This window comes from Podarcis raffonei, chromosome 6 (assembly GCF_027172205.1).
Source record: "Podarcis raffonei isolate rPodRaf1 chromosome 6, rPodRaf1.pri, whole genome shotgun sequence".
Taxonomy (NCBI): Eukaryota; Metazoa; Chordata; class Lepidosauria; order Squamata; family Lacertidae; genus Podarcis; species Podarcis raffonei.
Window position 1 is genome coordinate 48,569,953 of NC_070607.1, and position 16,977 is coordinate 48,586,929.

A 16,977-nucleotide genomic window follows, 5' to 3' on the forward strand; every position below is an offset into this window, starting at 1 on the left:
CCCATGCTGTACATCAGAAACCAATTCAAATAAGAGCGCTAATTGATTGGATGGCAGCTACCTTCCATCACTGGGATGTGGAAGCTGGTATGCTCCCTACAGAATCTCTCTTGCTCATCAAATGCTTGACTGTGCAAGCTGCATACAGAGGTAGTACTGTGCACAATGGTGCTCTCTAGACTCCACAACAGCCACTCAGCCTTAGCTGGCGAATGGCAAAGGGAAGACATGTGGAGAGGAGGCTGTGAGGGATTTAGAAATTAGCCATAGCCTGGCAGACTGCAGACACAAATCTTTCAGTTGTGGCCTTCCAATCCCAACTGCTTATGGTGCCAGCAAGTAGGGATTAAACACCCAATTTGCTGCTTAATGCAGACGGATTTGAGCCCCATGGAGGCAAACAGCTGACACACACAGATGAGCACAATGAGCCCAGACTCACCAGCAGAGTACAACTTCAGATTGTTCCCATGTTAATTTTTTTGTGAGCCTTGCATGCCATGCATAAGCTCCCAATGTAACATGACCTGCTGTGTGTGAGGGAGGGAAAGAGATGAAGAAGAAGAGGAAGGAGGTGGTGGTGGAGGAGGGAAGTGTGGTCGGCCTTCACTAAACAGGGCAGCCAGCCTATTCCTCAGCTGCTCAAGCACAGAATAAGGAGTGAGGTTCCATTTGCAGGTGGGAGATTCTGAATAGGGCACCAGTGATTTTACACCACACATCGGGCAATTTCAGCATCCAAAATTCAAAATACCAGAATTCAGGCAGCATGACTTGGGGCCATATGTTGAACTGGAGATTCCCCAACCTGTGCTCAACTCAGGACTACAGACTCTTCTCCCAGAACTGTCTCAGCAGCCATTCCGCCAGGTCATGAAACATTTTTGTAACCTATGCAGAATACCTCAATGTACTCTCTTTATCCCATTCTACCTTTTGTATAGTAAGCTTACAGGTAGACTGGATTGTTTTCTTGGGGTTGCATCCATGTTGTTGTTTCGCTGTGTCAACAGACTTCCACTTGTACAATGAAATTTCCCCTCGTCTCCTGTGCAATCCCCTGAAAAACCCTTAAAATCTGCTCTAGAGAGTTGGGATACCCTCCAGAACAGAACATGGGGTGTGTGCTGGGAAAGGAAGGGGTTTTTCCATTGCATGAGAAAAACACTGCATGTGCAGCATTTGGATACAGTCTTTAACCTTTGCTGAGGGTATTGAAAATGTCAGGCACATTATGAATTATTAGCGTGTGCCAATTCTTAAAATATGTGAACAGCAAGGCAAGTTCTTGTCAATAACCCTTACGGAAATACCTAGCACTTCACCCATGCCAACAGTAGATATTGTAGGTCCTGGCAGGAATGGACTGGGTGACACTTGCATTCCTAGTCTAATATTCTAATTCAAGGCTATGTACTTTCCCCAAAAAGCCTTGCAACATAGCATGAATGCCACAAAAGACTCGTAACAGAAAGAGCCAGACAGTTTTGCTTCCTTCAGTTTTACTATCACCTCCCCTTCACAACATGAGTTAGACAACAGCTCTAGTCCTTTGAACAGGAGTGGAAAGTGAAAAAGAAACCACTGGAACACAATGATTTCAAAGCCTCAGAAGCAATGTTGAGAAGCTGAAATGACTTTAGACTATGATAAGGACTAGACAACACCATCCTTCAAAAACAACTGCTTCATGGGGCATCTCTCCCACAGGACAGCAAAAGTGCCATTTACAAAAATATCTCTCCTGAATTCATAACCGAAGAAAAATAACTACACTACCTACCAGAGTCTCTCTCACACAAAAAGCATTTTTAAATACCCTCAAATTAAATACAGCAGCATGTTTTTAAAATTACATTCCTCTAAAAAATAATAATGGGGGGATGGACGACTAGTGTTCCTACACCTGGATTCACAGGCTTTTAGTGTAACTAATATTACAGTGCAACCCTAGACATATTTACTTGTAATAAAGCTCCACTGTGTTCAATGGGTCTTACTTCCTAGCAAGTGTGTCCAGGACTACAGCTTGGGTCCCCAAGTAAACCACCCATCTCTCCCTCCATGGAAGTGGACACAGTAGAATAGGCTATGAGTCCCCCTTGGGCCAGGAGAACACCAACTCAGTGTATTGCATTCCTTTGCAATCCTCCTTGCAGAGTCAGCAATTTTAACCGTTCAGCTGGAGGAGTTGCAAAGTACGTTTTCTGCTCCTCCGAGTACTTCTCCTTCACTTCAGTAATGTCCCGATAGCTCCAGTCCCGCCAGTGGAAATTGAACTTCTCCAGAAGTTCTATTCTCTTTTCCTCTGTTGTCACACAATCAACAGGAGTTTTCTGCAGCAAGGAAGGCACCTCAACACCCGGAAAAAGCAAGAGAGCCCGGATAGCAAACCAGCCTCCGTAACGTGGGTGGATGCAGACGCCATAGATCTTCTGGAGAAAGAAAAAAGGCTAAGTGAATTAAAAGGCCTGCCAATCTTTACATCTCACAGAGAAAAAGGAAGGATATTGTAATAGACAAATATAACCAAAAGATTTAAGAAAGCTTCTCTTCAAGGTGTAAGGTTGGCACCTAGCAGGATGTGAGTAGTTCAGCAGTGTAAGTTATATAGCAAGAGATAATGAGATAAGAAACATGGAAGACGTGGAAGGGTAGTACATGGACGAATGTATTTGTTTGGACTGTAGGAGTTTATGTAGTTGGTATTACGTATCATGTATGTAGTTTATGTATTAGTGGAGAATGTGTAACAGAAAAGCAAATAAATAAATTAATGGGGGGGGGAGATGTAAGGTTGCCATCACTTAATAGGATTTGGGCTGGTTCCATTCCTGCTACACCTCAGGCTCTTGTGATCATGGAGGCACAAGGGAATTTGAAGTGATTTGAGAGAAACACATATTTTCATGGTGCACAGACACATTTTCCCCGCACTCTGGAATACGGCTTCGACTGACTGGCTAAAGCAGGTGAGGGTAGCTGGTAGGACTCAAAACCTTGGTGAGTTAGGGACTTCCCTTGCATGCAAAGACAGGCTCCAGTAGATTGAGTGGATGAGACCAATAGTGGGGCCAATGGTCAAGAAGGCAGTTTCTGCATGTACTGTGGAGGGAAGTGAGGGGAGGGTGGGGCTTGTCAACCTGAAAAGGTAGTTCATCTAGGAGAAAGAAAACTCTGGTCCTAAACCTCTGCTGCCTTGTGGGATACCTTCTGGAGAAGAAAAGGCTAAAGAGTAAACCCTACACAAATCCAGAGTGGAGTCTCCAAGGAGCTTCTGGAAACTCCTGCAGCCAAGCTGGTGCCAAATGTATTGCTCTGCTTTCTTTTGGACCACATGAACAGGACTGAGAGGGAGGTCTTGTTGTCTGGGCAGCCCAGGACCTCCATATACACTGCCCAGGCTTGTGCCCCAGGGAAGTCACTTTGGTGCTGCTAATGCAGCAGTTTGACTTCACCCCCAGAGTTGCACTCCATTGTTTCTCAAGATAGATGGATGCCAACAACATCCAATGGGGTTTGCAGGTTTTTGAAATAATGTCAAAAAGAGTAAGCCAGAGGTGAAAACATCACAACCAACATACTATCTTCATAGAATCATAGAACTGTACAGTTGGAAGGGGCCCTGAGGGTCATCTGGTTCAACCCCCTGCAATGCAGGAATCTCAACTAAAGCATCCATGACAGATGGCCATCCAGTGTGTGTGTGTGTGTGTGTGTGTGTGTGTGTGTAACAAAGCATCTAAGTGCAATCCCATACAGTACATGTCTACTCAGAAGTTCCATTGAGCTCATAAGATTTCAGCCTTAGTTTCCATTCTAGGCACCTGATTGCATAGCCAGTTAGATAAGTAAACAAAGAGTGACTTGTTAACTTACAGGCTGCCCAGCCCTATGCATGTTTACTTGGAAGGCAGCCCACTGAATGAACTGTTTTGTTGACTTTCTGTACAAAAAGCATGTACTTTACCATCAAACTACAGCCCTTCCAAAATGTTTTGCTACAGTGCTTTATAATACTAGAAAGGGGAAAGTATCCTTGGTAGGAAATCCTTTAGGATGGAAAACTTGTGGCCCTCCAGATGTCGTTCAACTCCAATTCCGGCCAGCCTGAGCCATCACAGCCAATGGGCAGAGATTACTGGTTGCAGACTGGCAATATCTAAAGGGTCATAGTTCCTCAGCCCTGCTTTAGGGCATCTCACTAATTATTTGCAGACAACTGACACTGTCACTGAAATGCCAGGGAATAATTTACTACTCAAAGTAGGGTGCCCTGAAATTAATTAGTAATGTACCAGTACGTTCATTTCAGTGGATCTACTCTGAAAATAGCTAACATTGGGCAGCCTACCTAAAATTACTTTTAAAAGCAACTTTTAAAAAATGCAGCTATGAAGCTTAAACATGTGGGAGAACGTTTTCAAACCATGGAGGAAACATTTGCTGAAATCTCAAATCTTAGCAAGCAAAACATGACACACTAATGGCTGCCTTCCTGTAGCTTCAACCAATGCCAGAGAAGACTATTATTATGTCTTCTGCCACCCAAGTCCTTGACAAAGTATAATGGAAAAAAATAATATGAACACTATAATAAAGTAAAACAAACCCCTTAATTTCATAATTTATCTAAGAGAAGAATGTGCATTTTCTTGATGGAAAATATGGATCTGTATTGGGTCAATGCAAGGAGAGGGTGCGTTCCTGATCATCGTACATCACAGACAGAGAGAAAGAAGTCACCCAATAAAACATTTAGAAAACACACTAAATCTTCTGAAACAGAGAAAGTCACAGTTTATCAATGGCTCTCCAAGAAACAAGCACCCCTCTGCTGCGTCTCCTGCTCCAATTTAAATCTCACCTTCTCTCCCCAGGGATCTTGTTGCACATCTTTCCTCTGGTAGTAGTAAGCAGCACCAGCTATATGTGCAGCTGTCTGGGCCAGGAACTTGGGCTTCCGGTTGGGCAGCAACTCATAGTCATACATGATGTCTACCTGCTGGTCAGCAAGCCTCTGGAAAGAGGAGTTTTTATTAGATCAAACTCACATTTGAAGATGATTAGCTACAGGTAATATAGGATGATGTAGCAAGTCAGTCTACATTCCCCAGCCTCACTCTGTCCCCTGCTTCAAGCTGGGCCTCTAGTCTTGTTGAACGAGCAATGCGACCTCTTGATAAAGGAGCTACAGCCTTGTGTATTATGAAACTCTGAGGCATGTGTCACTTTGCCGACCTGCCTTAGAAAATCTGTCCTATATTGGGAATTCTTTCTCAGGATTTCCAGAATTATTCCACCCAGTTCGATTAAGGAGTTCACAAATCTTCTCACATACAGGTGAAGCATGACTGCCAATGTAGTCTACAAACAGCTTTTAACCCAAAAGCAAATTCTTCCAGTTCCCTGGGCTTGTCACAATGGCTTCTTTTTTTAAAAGTCTCTATACATAAAATGAAATTGCTGATAAAGATTTGAATTAATATTCAAAGTGGCAGAACAAGAAAAACCACTCTGAATGACCTTCAAGCCTTTACAACATTTATTCAAATACAGTCATAACTCATGTTACGTCCGCTTCAGGTTGCATGCTTTCATCTTGCGTACCACGGCAACCCAGAAGTACCGGAATGGGTTACTTCCAGGTTTCGCCGCTCGTGCATGCGCAGAAGCGCTAAATCGCGCATGCACAGAAGCACCAAATCACGCCGCGTGCAAACGCAGCACTTCGAGTTGTGGGCTTTTCACGTTATGGATGGGCCTCCGGAACGGACCCCATCCATAACAGAAGGTACCACTGTATAGTGAAGCTGGGTGACTGCAGGGGAGGTGAAATGGAGAAAACAAAGCTAGATTGTATCATGCTAGAGACACAGAAGCCATCGCTGGCTTTGTGCATAGCCGTGTCACTACTCAATAGTGTTTCTTGGGCCCAGGTGAAAGTACGTTATCACAATGAATGGCATTGTGTTTGCACACCTGTCTCCTTATAACGCCCCTGCAATGTCACCACTCAGCATTTTTATTCTGCAGACAGGAAACTGAAGCTACACAAAGGGAAACCATGTCACATGAGACAAAGCCACCATTGTAACAACAGTACATCATTTACTGCTTGCTTATTTTGAAAAAAATCACCCCATATAAATCCCAGGGAAAGCTTAGCTCAGTTAGACCAGTGTGAGGTGGGATTATTGCAATATAATAAAGCAAGTTCTCAGTGACACCTTTAACCACAAAACAATTTTTCCAAACAATACTTGCTAGGACTGACACTTATTTTGCAAGTTATTTCCAATATTGGTTGCCAAAAACCTTTCTACACATCACACAGAAGGAGGTGGCAACGGTAGAATTCTGGATTGAATTGCTTCAGATTGCAGGAGGGTGGGTGTGTCAAGTTTCGGAATGCTTGTGTAAGTAGAAAGCTCCCAGCATACAGGGCTTTGGTTTGTTGTTTCATTTTTTATATGGTGCAGCGTTAAATATGCAATCTATAAAGGTACTGTACAAAAGTCTACCATCTCTTTCAGTGTAATGTGTAGAACGGCTTTTAGCCACTGTGTCTCCCAATCCCAGTTAAAAATATAAGCAGTAACTCCATCCCCAAAACACAATATGGATTATACACTATTTATTGTTTGGTTATAGGGATGCGGGTGGCGCTGTGGGTAAAAGCCTCAGTGCCTAGGACCTGCCAATCGAAAGGTCGGCGGTTCGAATCCCCGCGGCGGGGTGCGCTCCCGTCACTCGGTCCCAGCGCCTGCCAACCTAGCAGTTCGAAAGCACCTCTGGGTGCAAGTAGATAAATAGGGACCGCTTACCAGCGGGAAGGTAAACGGCGTTCCGTGTGCTGCGCTGGCTCGCCAGATGCAGCTTGTCATGCTGGCCATGTGACCCGGAAGTGTCTGCGGACAGCGCTGGCTCCCGGCCTATAGAGTGAGATGAGCGCACAACCCTAGAGTCTGGCAAGACTGGCCCGAACGGGCAGGGGTACCTTTACCTTTACCTATTGTTTGGTTAAAAAGGAACAAGGATATTTTGTCTTTTCCCAAGGTATAGGGAACTGGCAGTACATTTCTAGGCATGCCTCTTAGAAGTAAGCCTCAATGAGTTCAATGGGGCTGACTTTAGGAAAGTGTATATAGCTACTCTCTCCATGACTTGTCTGTATGCATCAAAATCTCTTACCTCCCTAAGCAACGTGAGGTGATGAGAAATGCACTGGTCCACAGGGTCACGAATCTTTTTCAGTGGCCCATTCCTCAAGAAAGGTTTGAAGGCTTTGTCAAACATAGCAGGAGTGCTGAGCACCACGAATGCCAGAGTGTCATCCAAGTAGGGCAAGTGAAAAGCTGGAGAAAGGACCGCATTGTACCACCCTACCTTCAGAACAGAGAAAATATAATTACAGTTAGCCTAGATTCTGGAAACTGATGGGAGTACACTCTGAGCAATGTAGGTTTTAAGATACAGCTTTTAGAAGCAAATCAATCAATCAATCAATCAATCAATCAATCTTCACATGTCTTTACCTCCCTACCTGGAACTCTGTGAGTCTTTCAAGGAAACTCAACAACACCACATAGAGAGCAACACAAATTACCGTACAAATAGTTGCATAATTGTGCTTCACTGCGTTTCTCAAGGTTTCAGATTTTCAAAGGATTGAGAACTTGCTGTTGTTTTTCCAAAGGTGGGGGGGATGCAAGAAGCAGGTAATTCAACCTTAAATCTGTGGTTGCAAAGGAAGAATAATGAGCACACTTTAGAGTGTCCTCCTAATTTTACCTTTTCAGTCTGGCACTGCAGCTTTACCTGCCTGGCACCTAATGTGATATGATGTCATGTGATACCAATGGGCAAGGCTTCGGCCTACTGTTACTTACAAAACCAATAAAATATAATTATTATAAAATAAAATGGAAACTTCGGCTAAATTCTGATTTCTACCACCCATCAAATTGCTGTAGAGAAATTAGGACTGCAATAACTGAGCTCAATTAATTTAGAGTTCACAGTCCAACCTCTGACATAGGCTAAAATCACACAGCATCACTGCTCCTTGTGATGTCACAAGGGTTGTGAGCAGCAGCAAACAAGAAGCCTAGGGCCTGCAGTTTAACCATGTGATTCATGCCCAAAGATCAGCAACTAGAAGGCAGAACAAGCAGCAGGGGTCATGAGCAGCAGGAGACCACAAAAAGGGTTTTGGAAGTACTACCTGGAAATAGGTAAGAGCAAAATGAATGATGGAGGTTGTAGTTGCCTAGATGCAGTGGTGGGATGGATGAGAAAAATAAGTTGAGCTTGAATCCTGGCAAGATGGGAGGCACTGTGAGGAGGTTGTTCCCGGGTCTGACAAATTGGTCAATTGCCAGGCCTGGACAGGGTTGCACTCTGTTCTGAAGGAGCAGGTACACAGGCTGGGGGGTGGGGTGTGCTTCTGAATCCAGCTTTGTCACTGAAGGCCCAGGTAGCCTGAGTGGCATGAAGTGCCTTTAATTAACTGTGCCTGGTTCAACAGCTATGCCCATTTCTCTACTGCGAGAGCTTGACCATGGTAGATCAGGTACTGGTGACTTCAAGATTAGATTACTGCAATGCATGCTATGTGGGGCTTCCCTTGTGCATAACCCAGAATCTCCAGTTGGTGTAGAATGCTGCAGCATGGTTGCTCACAAGAGTGAGGTGCTGTCAGCATAAAACACTGCAGCCCAGAGATTTGCACTGATTGCCAATTTGTTACCAGGCCAAGTTCAAGGTGTTACTATTGGTATATAAAGTCCTTAATAGCTGGTTTATTTGCGGAATCATTTTACCTCATATGTGCCCACTTGACCTTTTCCGGGCAGGTATCTTCACTGTACTCTTTTTGGCATCCATTTAAAGCATTTTTCTTTAGGCAAGCCTATCCAGATAGGTAGGTATTGATGCGTTTAATCTTTGTACTGTTAGTATTAATTATATTTAACTGTTTTTATTGATAATGTTAACATTTCTTGTAAGCTGCTTAAGCTGTTTAGAGGTTTTACTGCAAGCAGCATATAAATGTTGCTGAAAAATAAACAAATACTTAGAACTGAGGAATCAACACAACTCTTGATCTTGGTCTTTGACACTTGAGATACAGGTTTCAGAAGCCACCCTATTCCTGTGCTTGTAATCTGTTTTCAGTATTTTTAATGTTTAATTTTAAATAATTGTAACCCACCCCGGGACCGGCTGGTGAAGGGTGGGTAATAAATTTAATAACACCAGCAACAACTAACTGTTCAGGTGGCAATTTTATGCATAAGAGCCTACAGGATCAGGTCAATTGCCCATTTAGTCCAACATCCTGTTCTCATATAGGCCAACTAGATGTTTGTGGGAAGCCAGCAAGCTGGATTCAAGCACAATAGCACTTTCCCCTCCTGTGGTTTCCAGGACTGGTATTCAGAAGCATTAGTGCCTCCAAGTGTATTTCACCATAAACCTGCTCTATGTCTAAAGAACGATGTCAACACCCAAAGTATGGGTGGCCCTGAGTCCTTCCTACATCTGTCATAGACCTTTCTCTACAGTCCCTCTCCCTAAGCATTTTTCACCTTTCACTCAGCTAGGGTCACTTCCAATAGTTGATGGTGTAGCTGGTTGACTAACTGAACCCAAAGAGAGCCCATTCATGGTTCCTCATCATCTTGGATAAAAGTGACGTGCTGCAGGGTTCTGTCCTGGGCCCATTGTCATTCAACATCTTTATAAACAACTTGGATGAAGGACTTGAGGGGATGCTTATCAAATTTGCAGATAACACCAAACCGGGAGGGATAGCCAATGCCACAGAAGACAGAATCAGGATTCAAGATGACCTTAACAGAACTGGGACAAAACTAACAAAATGAATTGCAATAGGGACAAATGTAAGGCTCTAAACTTAAGCAGGAAGAACCAGCTGCACAAATATATAATGGGGGATACCAGACTTGTCAGCCGTACATGTGAAAAGGATCTAGGGGTCTTAGTAGACCACAAGCTTAACATCAGTCAACAGTGTGATGCAGCAGCAAAAAAAAGCTAATGCTGTTCTAGGCTGCATCAACAGGATTATAGTGTCCAGATCAAGAGAAGAGAGATCCAGAAGATGAAGGGTCTGGAAACCAAGCCTTATGAGCATCAGTGCCCTGGCAGGTCTTAAACCTGCATCTCCTGTTTCCCATCACACTGTGCTGTCCAGTGAACTTATTAGCATTTGCACCTCCTATGAGAACACACTGTCATATTGATAGATTTAATTTCTTCTCTAGAGCCTCTAGGCCTTATTAATTAGCAAGCCAAATGGAGATTTGTTTTATAGCCTCTAGCACTGATTGCCTCTTTGGCAAATCACAATGTACTCATTTCAGTCATGTGACTTCTCTGTCTCATGCAAGAGTTATGCTTGAGGACAGCTGCAACTGTGTATAGTTAAACCACAGAAAACCAGGAATACGTTTTTGCAGGAATGTCAGGATTTGATAGGCCTACAAGAGAAAATTGCTTTTTTCTTCTTCCTCTACCTTGATTAATATTTAACTCACAGGTAGGACATGCCTCAACTTCACACTAGTTGAATCTATTCAATGTCAATCTTTAACTTCCTAGACAACAGAACTTGACATTCATTTTTATAATCAGCTACTGTTGGCCACATTCCCAGCTATACCCCACTTTCTACATTATTGTGCTTTATTCCTTCTCTATATCTAATCTCATTTGTATCTACTCTGATATATTATGTACCTGGATTTCAGAAATACAATTATTCTTTAAACTTAGGGGTAAATATAAAATGGTATCCTGGAATGCAACCCACAGGGCAGTAAAAGAAATGGAACACTTCTGGAAACAATGGGTAAAAAAATGATTTGGCACATAACCAGAGAAACAGGGGTTTTTTCATAAAAAGATCTGCTAGTATATCTGATGGTGCCTGATATCTGAGATTGTTAATGGCTTGCAGCCTATAATGTTCGCTCACAAACACTAACAAGCTTACTTGTAGCCTTTCAGATGTCCATGTTGTAAATATAACAAATTATGCAATAAAAATGAAAATTGCAGCCCACATATTTATTTTAAGAACATTCCACACATTATTAAAAAATGCATATTTAAATAGCAGAACATCACATGGCACCAAAAAAATGGTAGCAGCCACACACGAAAAAGTGACACTATAGAGGGAGCAGCAACTACAATGCAACAGCGGAGCAATATGACCAGAATGGCAGAATCACGAACCAAAGTAGGCATAGTGAACCACATGAATCCGTGTGGAGCTACAGCATAGCACCTATATTCATTCTGGGTCCACAGGGGTCAGTGTTAACACTTATGCAACGCCGCTCTGCCCTACCAGCATGCCAAGCATATGTCTGAATAAGCACATGCAATTAAGAAACCGATGATTTCCCCCTCTTCGCTTCGACTCGCTTTCCCCAACTCTGCACCCCTCCTGCAGTACCTTAAGCGGGTGGATTTCAAAGCCCAGCTTCTCCAAGTGATCTCGGATCCTTTTCTCCAGCTCAACCACGCGTAGCTCCATCATAGCCTAAGCGCGGAGCACTGTGGGAAATGTAGTTTCCCACGAGGTAAGGCGGACCCACACCACGCGCCGGACACGAGAGCCGAGTCCTCCCTCCCTCCCGCTGGCAGCGCGTTTCTCTGCCGCGGCGACGGGCCGCGCGCCTCTCCCAATAAGGAATCGGGACGCTTTTTCCCGACACCCCCCGCTTTGGGGCGCGAAGAGCCTTTCGGGAAATGCAGTCCCGGTGACTTCCCCCCTCACAGTAGCCGCTGGGCCTTACGGACTTTCCTCTCCAGAAACCTCCGCGGCGGAGCGGAAGGCGGAACCTGCCTCGGGGTTTTTAGCGGTTTCGGACGTGCGTGTTCGAATCCTTTGCCTTCGGAGAGGGGGTCTGGCTGCGGGTCCAGGCAAGGCCGGCGCGGCTTTTCGCCCCCGGCCCTCCATTCCCTTGGCCTCCGTTTGGTCGGGGCAGCCGGGAGCGCTAGTGAGTGGGGCCTGGCTTGGGTGTCCTCATAGCGGGGAGGCTGACGTGGCTCCTGAGCCAGCCCTCCAGACTGGAGCCACCACCGGCCGTGGCTGGGTTGAGGCGGGCGGGGTGTTCCTCGCTCCCTCGTGGGACCGGCCTAGGGAGCCCCTCTCGCCCAGCGCTCCAGAACACATCCCGGACACCAGGAAGCGACCTCCCAGGAGGAGCTGCTCTTGGCCGCAGTCTCTTAAGGACGGGGATGGGAAGAGGGTTGCTCTTGTAAAAAGAGGGCGCCTCCGCTTCCATTTCCCCTCTGCTGAGGAACTGCTTGGTTATCCCTGCCCCTAGAGAGCCGTGGTCTATTGTTGAAGGAGTTTATGGGCCTCCGGAGCGTTGTGCTTTAGAGCTGTGCTCATTAAACTGTTGGCACAGTAGTTAAAAGGTGCTTGTGAATTTGACCCAGAGATGTTGGGTGTCTGATGTTGCATTCCCTTAAGAGGCATTTTTGTGTGTGATGTGAAGGAAACTTGTTAGGCAGTCTTTCTGCAAAAGTGTCTGCATTTCCAAGTCTGTACCTTCCCCACCCCACCCCTCCTTTGCTATGATGAGATTCAGCGTTGCTCACGGGAGAAAAATAAACCGTCTCCTGCTGCTTTTGCAGGCGCTCTTCTCTCCTGCTGGGATTTCTTTCTAGCCAAGAACTCTTCCCGGGTTACAGTTGGGCAGCCAGTGAGTTGTTAAAACATCTTTTTGCTAAGAGCATGGATTGGGACACACAGCTCAGCTCTCTCTTGACTGCAGCAGACAGCAACATGGCAAAAATTAAGGCAAGTTTTGTTTGGAGCAACATACTGGTTGAAGAAAAGTGTCTAGTGTATTTGAACGGGGGGGGCGGTGTATGCTGCTAAATATTTAAAAGTTGATCACACTAAAGTTGTGTTCTGCAAGGGGGAAATGTGTTGATGATAGTTTCCAAGAACTAGTCTTTAATAAAATCTGCTGAGTGTTTTGCTGCTGATTGTTAAAGGTGGCTATTACTATATGTTTCGCTCCATAAGACGCACTTGACCATAAGACGCACCTAGTTTTTAGAGTAGGAAAACAAGAAAAAAAATATTCTGAACAAAACAGTGGATGTATGATTTTTGTGGTTCATGCTGAGCCACAGACATGTGATTTGACGGTGAGTTTGGGGTAGCCCATGCAAAAATCCTGAGAATCCATGTGGATCCATGCTTTGTAACCACGTTTTTGTGCCATTGCGGCCCCACGAAACAGTGGATGTGTGTGTGTTTTTGGTGCAGGCTGCAGTCATGGACATGCTATGTGATCTGATGGTGAATTTGGGGTGACCCAATGCAAAAATCCTGAGGATCCATGTGGATCTGCAGGGTTTTTCTGAGCTTTGGAGCTAACTTCTAAGAGCTGTTCATTTGACTCTGTTCCATGACATTCTGGATACAGGTAAAACCATTTTTGTGGGTTTTTATTAATTTTGTTCTGCTTTTAGAAATCACCCTTACTACCTGGGTTCTTGCTGTTAAACTGTTTAGTTCTGGGCTTGTATTGCTATTGTAGTTTTGCTATTTTTAGCCTGTGATTTTAAGATACATTGACTATTTTGTACACCAGTTTGGGTATGGCAGCTAAAAAGCAGCTTTGAAATCTTATAAATAAAGGTATGGGAATGCTTCTTTGATCTTTGGCCAAGTTAGCAAATGACAGTTGCTGTCGTTGCCTGGAAAATGTGGCATTAAGACACTGTGCAGATTTACCTTGCTCTGTGTATTTTACTGTCATCTCCATTGAAGGCACTATAATGATGAATGAGAACATTTTGTCTTGCCAGTTCCTCTCCAAGTGTTTATGCAGTACTTTCTAACTTAAATTTCATGTAGCATCGCTCGGTGGAAGCAATGTGCATTCATACACTCAAGTGTTAATCTTTCCACTGTTTATTCAAAACAATGTTATAACTTTCTGTCCCATCTTCTGTTTTTGTTCCAGCAACGTCTGAACACTGCCAGCATCTCTTCCAAAGGTAAGAATGATTGACCTGCATTGTATAATTCTAAAGCACCTTTTGCAGAAAGAAACATCTCTTTAATACTTTTAATTTCTGAAGTTTTGAGATTAGAGAGTTCTTTACTGATTCTAGTGTATATAAATCCTGGGAGCAAACAGTGAGAGAAGGCAATTGCCTTCATGTATTGCTTTAAGCACCTAGAGGCATCTAACTAACTGTCTGCTCCTGCAAACTGAATGAAAGGCTAGATGGAGCTGGGTCTGGTCCAGTGAGGTCATTCTTTGAACCTACACATCCACCCCCACCTCTGTTTTCTCCCTTTTCCAACTCTGGCTTTGCTTTTTAAAAAATGATAATAAACTCCCTTCAATACCATTGGTTGCTATTTATAAAAGCACCTAATATGCATGAGGTGAAGCAGGAAAGTATAGCAAATTCCTGCCCAAATCACAGGGAGGTAGTATAAAAGGGGAAAGAGTTAAAAGCCTACAATAATTAACTTTTGAGTAGGGAGAGGGTTGGAATCCAATAGACTCCCAAGAGAATATTTTAATTTCTTAAAAGTGAGAGAAAGAGGTAACAAGCTGAATACTTAAAAGGAAAGAATTCCATACCCAGGGGCTATATGTCCAAGAGCACACATGGACAAGAAATAGCACAGCAGAGTAGGCTGAATGGTGCAATTGAAGTGATTTAGAGAGCAAGCAATGTAGGTAGATATTTTGACAGTTTCCATACTAGGTGGACCAGTCAGGTTTGTTCCTTTCCATCTCAACAGCTGATCTCTTGCTAGACAGAATAAATACTGAGAGTGCTGCTCTGACTGAGCAACAGACTGGACCACCACCCCTGCATTTCACATGTGGAGCTCACTCATGCTGTAGAATGGCTGCTGAGGAGCTTTCTGCCATCAGCAAGCAATTGCATTCCCAAGCCCAGGTAAGTGACGCTGAAATGATGCGCAAGCTACTATGCTATGGTGTAGAGAAAAGCTTTGCTAATACATCTGGGTGCATACACCAGCAAAACCACATGCAAAGTCTTGCACATGAGAAGATAGTGCCATACAGTAGATGGTTGAACTTAAAGCAGACAGATCTGGGTTGTAAATTGCTGTTCGGGCATAAAACTCGCTGTGAAACCTTGGCCAGCCATTGTGCCTTAATTTATTCTGCATCACTGGATTGTCGTGAAGTTAGAATAGTGGGGAATTCCATGAATTCCCCACTATTCTAACCCCTGCTCCTTGGAGGAAATGTGAGATTTAAATCATGTAACAGGAAATAATACACGTTCTCAAACCAACAATTTGGTTAGGATTAGTTTTTCTAGTATATTATGTTCCAGCCTAAGGTTTTGAGGGCTCCTTGCTTAGCTGGTATTTGCTGTTCCCATGACTCTGGTCCTCCTTTCTTTCTCTCAGGTCATAGAATCCCTCACCCAGGCAGTACATCGGCTGAAACAGGAGAAGGAACTGCAGCAGCAGAGTATCAGTCACCTAGAGGGTATGAGAGATTTGTCCAGTTTGGCATTGCTAATAATAATTAGCATTTTTGAATTGGACCCAGAAATGAACAAAAATCCAATGAAACTGTTGGAAGATTCTTCTCTTGCTTAGCTGATAACCCTGTTATGAGAAATATGTCATGGTACCTAAGAATCCAGCCACTTCTCCACCTCCCTCCTTCCTCATACTTGAATCCACACTTTATTTATGTCTGTCAGCACTCTTGCCAGCTCCATGGTATTCTGATGTAGACAAACCTCTCTTGAATGTGGTTAACAGACTGCCATGCACCAACAGTGAATGGGCATCAATGTCACTGTGTCTCCATAACAGCCAAGGGGAATACTGTTGGCTAATTTTGTCCTGTCCTACGTCATGTTGCAGAGGAGGTGGATCGACTGCAGCACAATTCTCACGGCAGCTTAGACTCAGTGCTGGGAGTCAGGATGGAAGGGCTGAAGACTGAGTTCCGTAGCCTTCGGCAGCAAGTGTTTCAGCAGTCAGATGGTGACTGTACTCCTGATCCTTTTTCCAACCCTGGCATCATGCAAGATATGCGGGAGAGGTCAGCAATTGAGCAATCTAGTGAAAGTAACTCTGCTTTATGTATAGGGATGTTCAAGATGAGTGGGATAGTGTGGTGATGGACAAAGAACAGTACTTTTCCAAGTGTCAACTGCAGATCATTAATTGCTGGAAGAAAGTTGGCATGTCATTTGCAATTTGAGAATGTCTTCAAAGACTTGAATGAACTGTGGCCTCTGCCAAGTTTTCTTGAATGGGGTTGCTGCTGTGCTGGGAAGAATAACAGTTGCTGTTATTAATAACCACTTGCTTGTAGTGAATTGAGTGGACCCCTGTAGGTTAGCAGTATATTTTTCACTGATTTCTAGCCTATAGAAAGCCAACAATGGAAGCATGCTTGAGCTCTATCTTACCATTTCTCTGGGAATCAGAATGGCATGGGGCCAATTCCATAAATTTCAAAACTCTTAATGTTTTAAAGCAGCTGAATTTGGAATGGGCTTTGCAGTAAATCCAGAAAAGTGACCCCTGTTGTCTTAATTCTGTTCCTGATTTCCTTCTTACTCTAGTAAGAAAATCTTGTGGCAAGAATATAAGTGCATCAGAAGAGAGATGGAACACCTGAAGCACAAACTAGGCAAGTACTACTTGATGCTCCTGCTCCCCTGGTCTTTGTCCTGTAATATTGTCCTGTAACTATTGGGATAAAGGCTATGTGCCCTGTGGGCCTCATTGGGAAGAGAGAAATATGTACAGAATTGAAAAAATGACATGGCTTATTGTACCCTTTAGAACAACAAGAGGATGATCTGTTCCACCAAGTGTCTGCAACTGATGAAATAAAGAAGACTCAAAGAAGATACTGTCAGGTACATTGTTAAGAAGGTTCCCTGCTGCTA

General features: G+C 43.9%; 2 protein-coding genes across 2 annotated transcripts; one reads left to right on the forward strand and one right to left on the reverse strand.

The window, feature by feature from the left end:
- Window positions 1–1,485: 1,485 nt before the first annotated feature.
- Window positions 1,486–11,721, reverse strand: MMACHC (metabolism of cobalamin associated C). The gene is made up of 4 exons (XM_053392609.1): window positions 11,492–11,721; window positions 7,195–7,389; window positions 4,868–5,020; window positions 1,486–2,435 (listed from the first exon to the last, which is right to left on the reverse strand). The coding sequence occupies exons 1-4, from the start codon at window positions 11,573–11,575 to the stop codon at window positions 2,124–2,126; spliced, it is 744 nt and encodes a 247-aa protein (XP_053248584.1). The 5' UTR covers window positions 11,576–11,721; the 3' UTR covers window positions 1,486–2,123.
- Window positions 11,722–11,915: 194 nt separating this feature from the next.
- LOC128415123 (uncharacterized) lies at window positions 11,916–16,774 on the forward strand. Its single transcript, XM_053390989.1, has 7 exons — window positions 11,916–12,038; window positions 12,715–12,847; window positions 14,028–14,061; window positions 14,825–14,985; window positions 15,470–15,551; window positions 15,938–16,118; window positions 16,648–16,774. Exons 2-7 carry the CDS (start codon window positions 12,782–12,784, stop codon window positions 16,772–16,774), a joined length of 651 nt encoding a protein of 216 aa, XP_053246964.1. The 5' UTR covers window positions 11,916–12,038; window positions 12,715–12,781.
- The last annotated feature ends 203 nt before the right edge of the window (window positions 16,775–16,977 follow it).

What these genes read in the sequence shown, in the direction of transcription:
- MMACHC (XM_053392609.1), bottom strand. Translation starts at nt 11,575, where the DNA reads ATGATGGAGCTACGCGTGGTTGAGCTGGAGAAAAGGATCCGAGATCAC. An exon ending in TTGAAATCCACCCGCTTAAG is followed by an intron (nt 7,390 to 11,491) that starts GTACTGCAGGAG and finishes TCTGTTCTGAAG; the next exon opens with GTAGGGTGGTACAATGCGGT. An exon ending in AAGATCCCTGGGGAGAGAAG is followed by an intron (nt 2,436 to 4,867) that starts GTGAGATTTAAA and finishes TTCTTTCTCCAG; the next exon opens with AAGATCTATGGCGTCTGCAT.
- LOC128415123 (XM_053390989.1), top strand. Translation starts at nt 12,782, where the DNA reads ATGGATTGGGACACACAGCTCAGCTCTCTCTTGACTGCAGCAGACAGC. An exon ending in TGCCAGCATCTCTTCCAAAG is followed by an intron (nt 14,062 to 14,824) that starts GTAAGAATGATT and finishes CCATCTCAACAG; the next exon opens with CTGATCTCTTGCTAGACAGA. An exon ending in AATTGCATTCCCAAGCCCAG is followed by an intron (nt 14,986 to 15,469) that starts GTAAGTGACGCT and finishes TCTTTCTCTCAG; the next exon opens with GTCATAGAATCCCTCACCCA.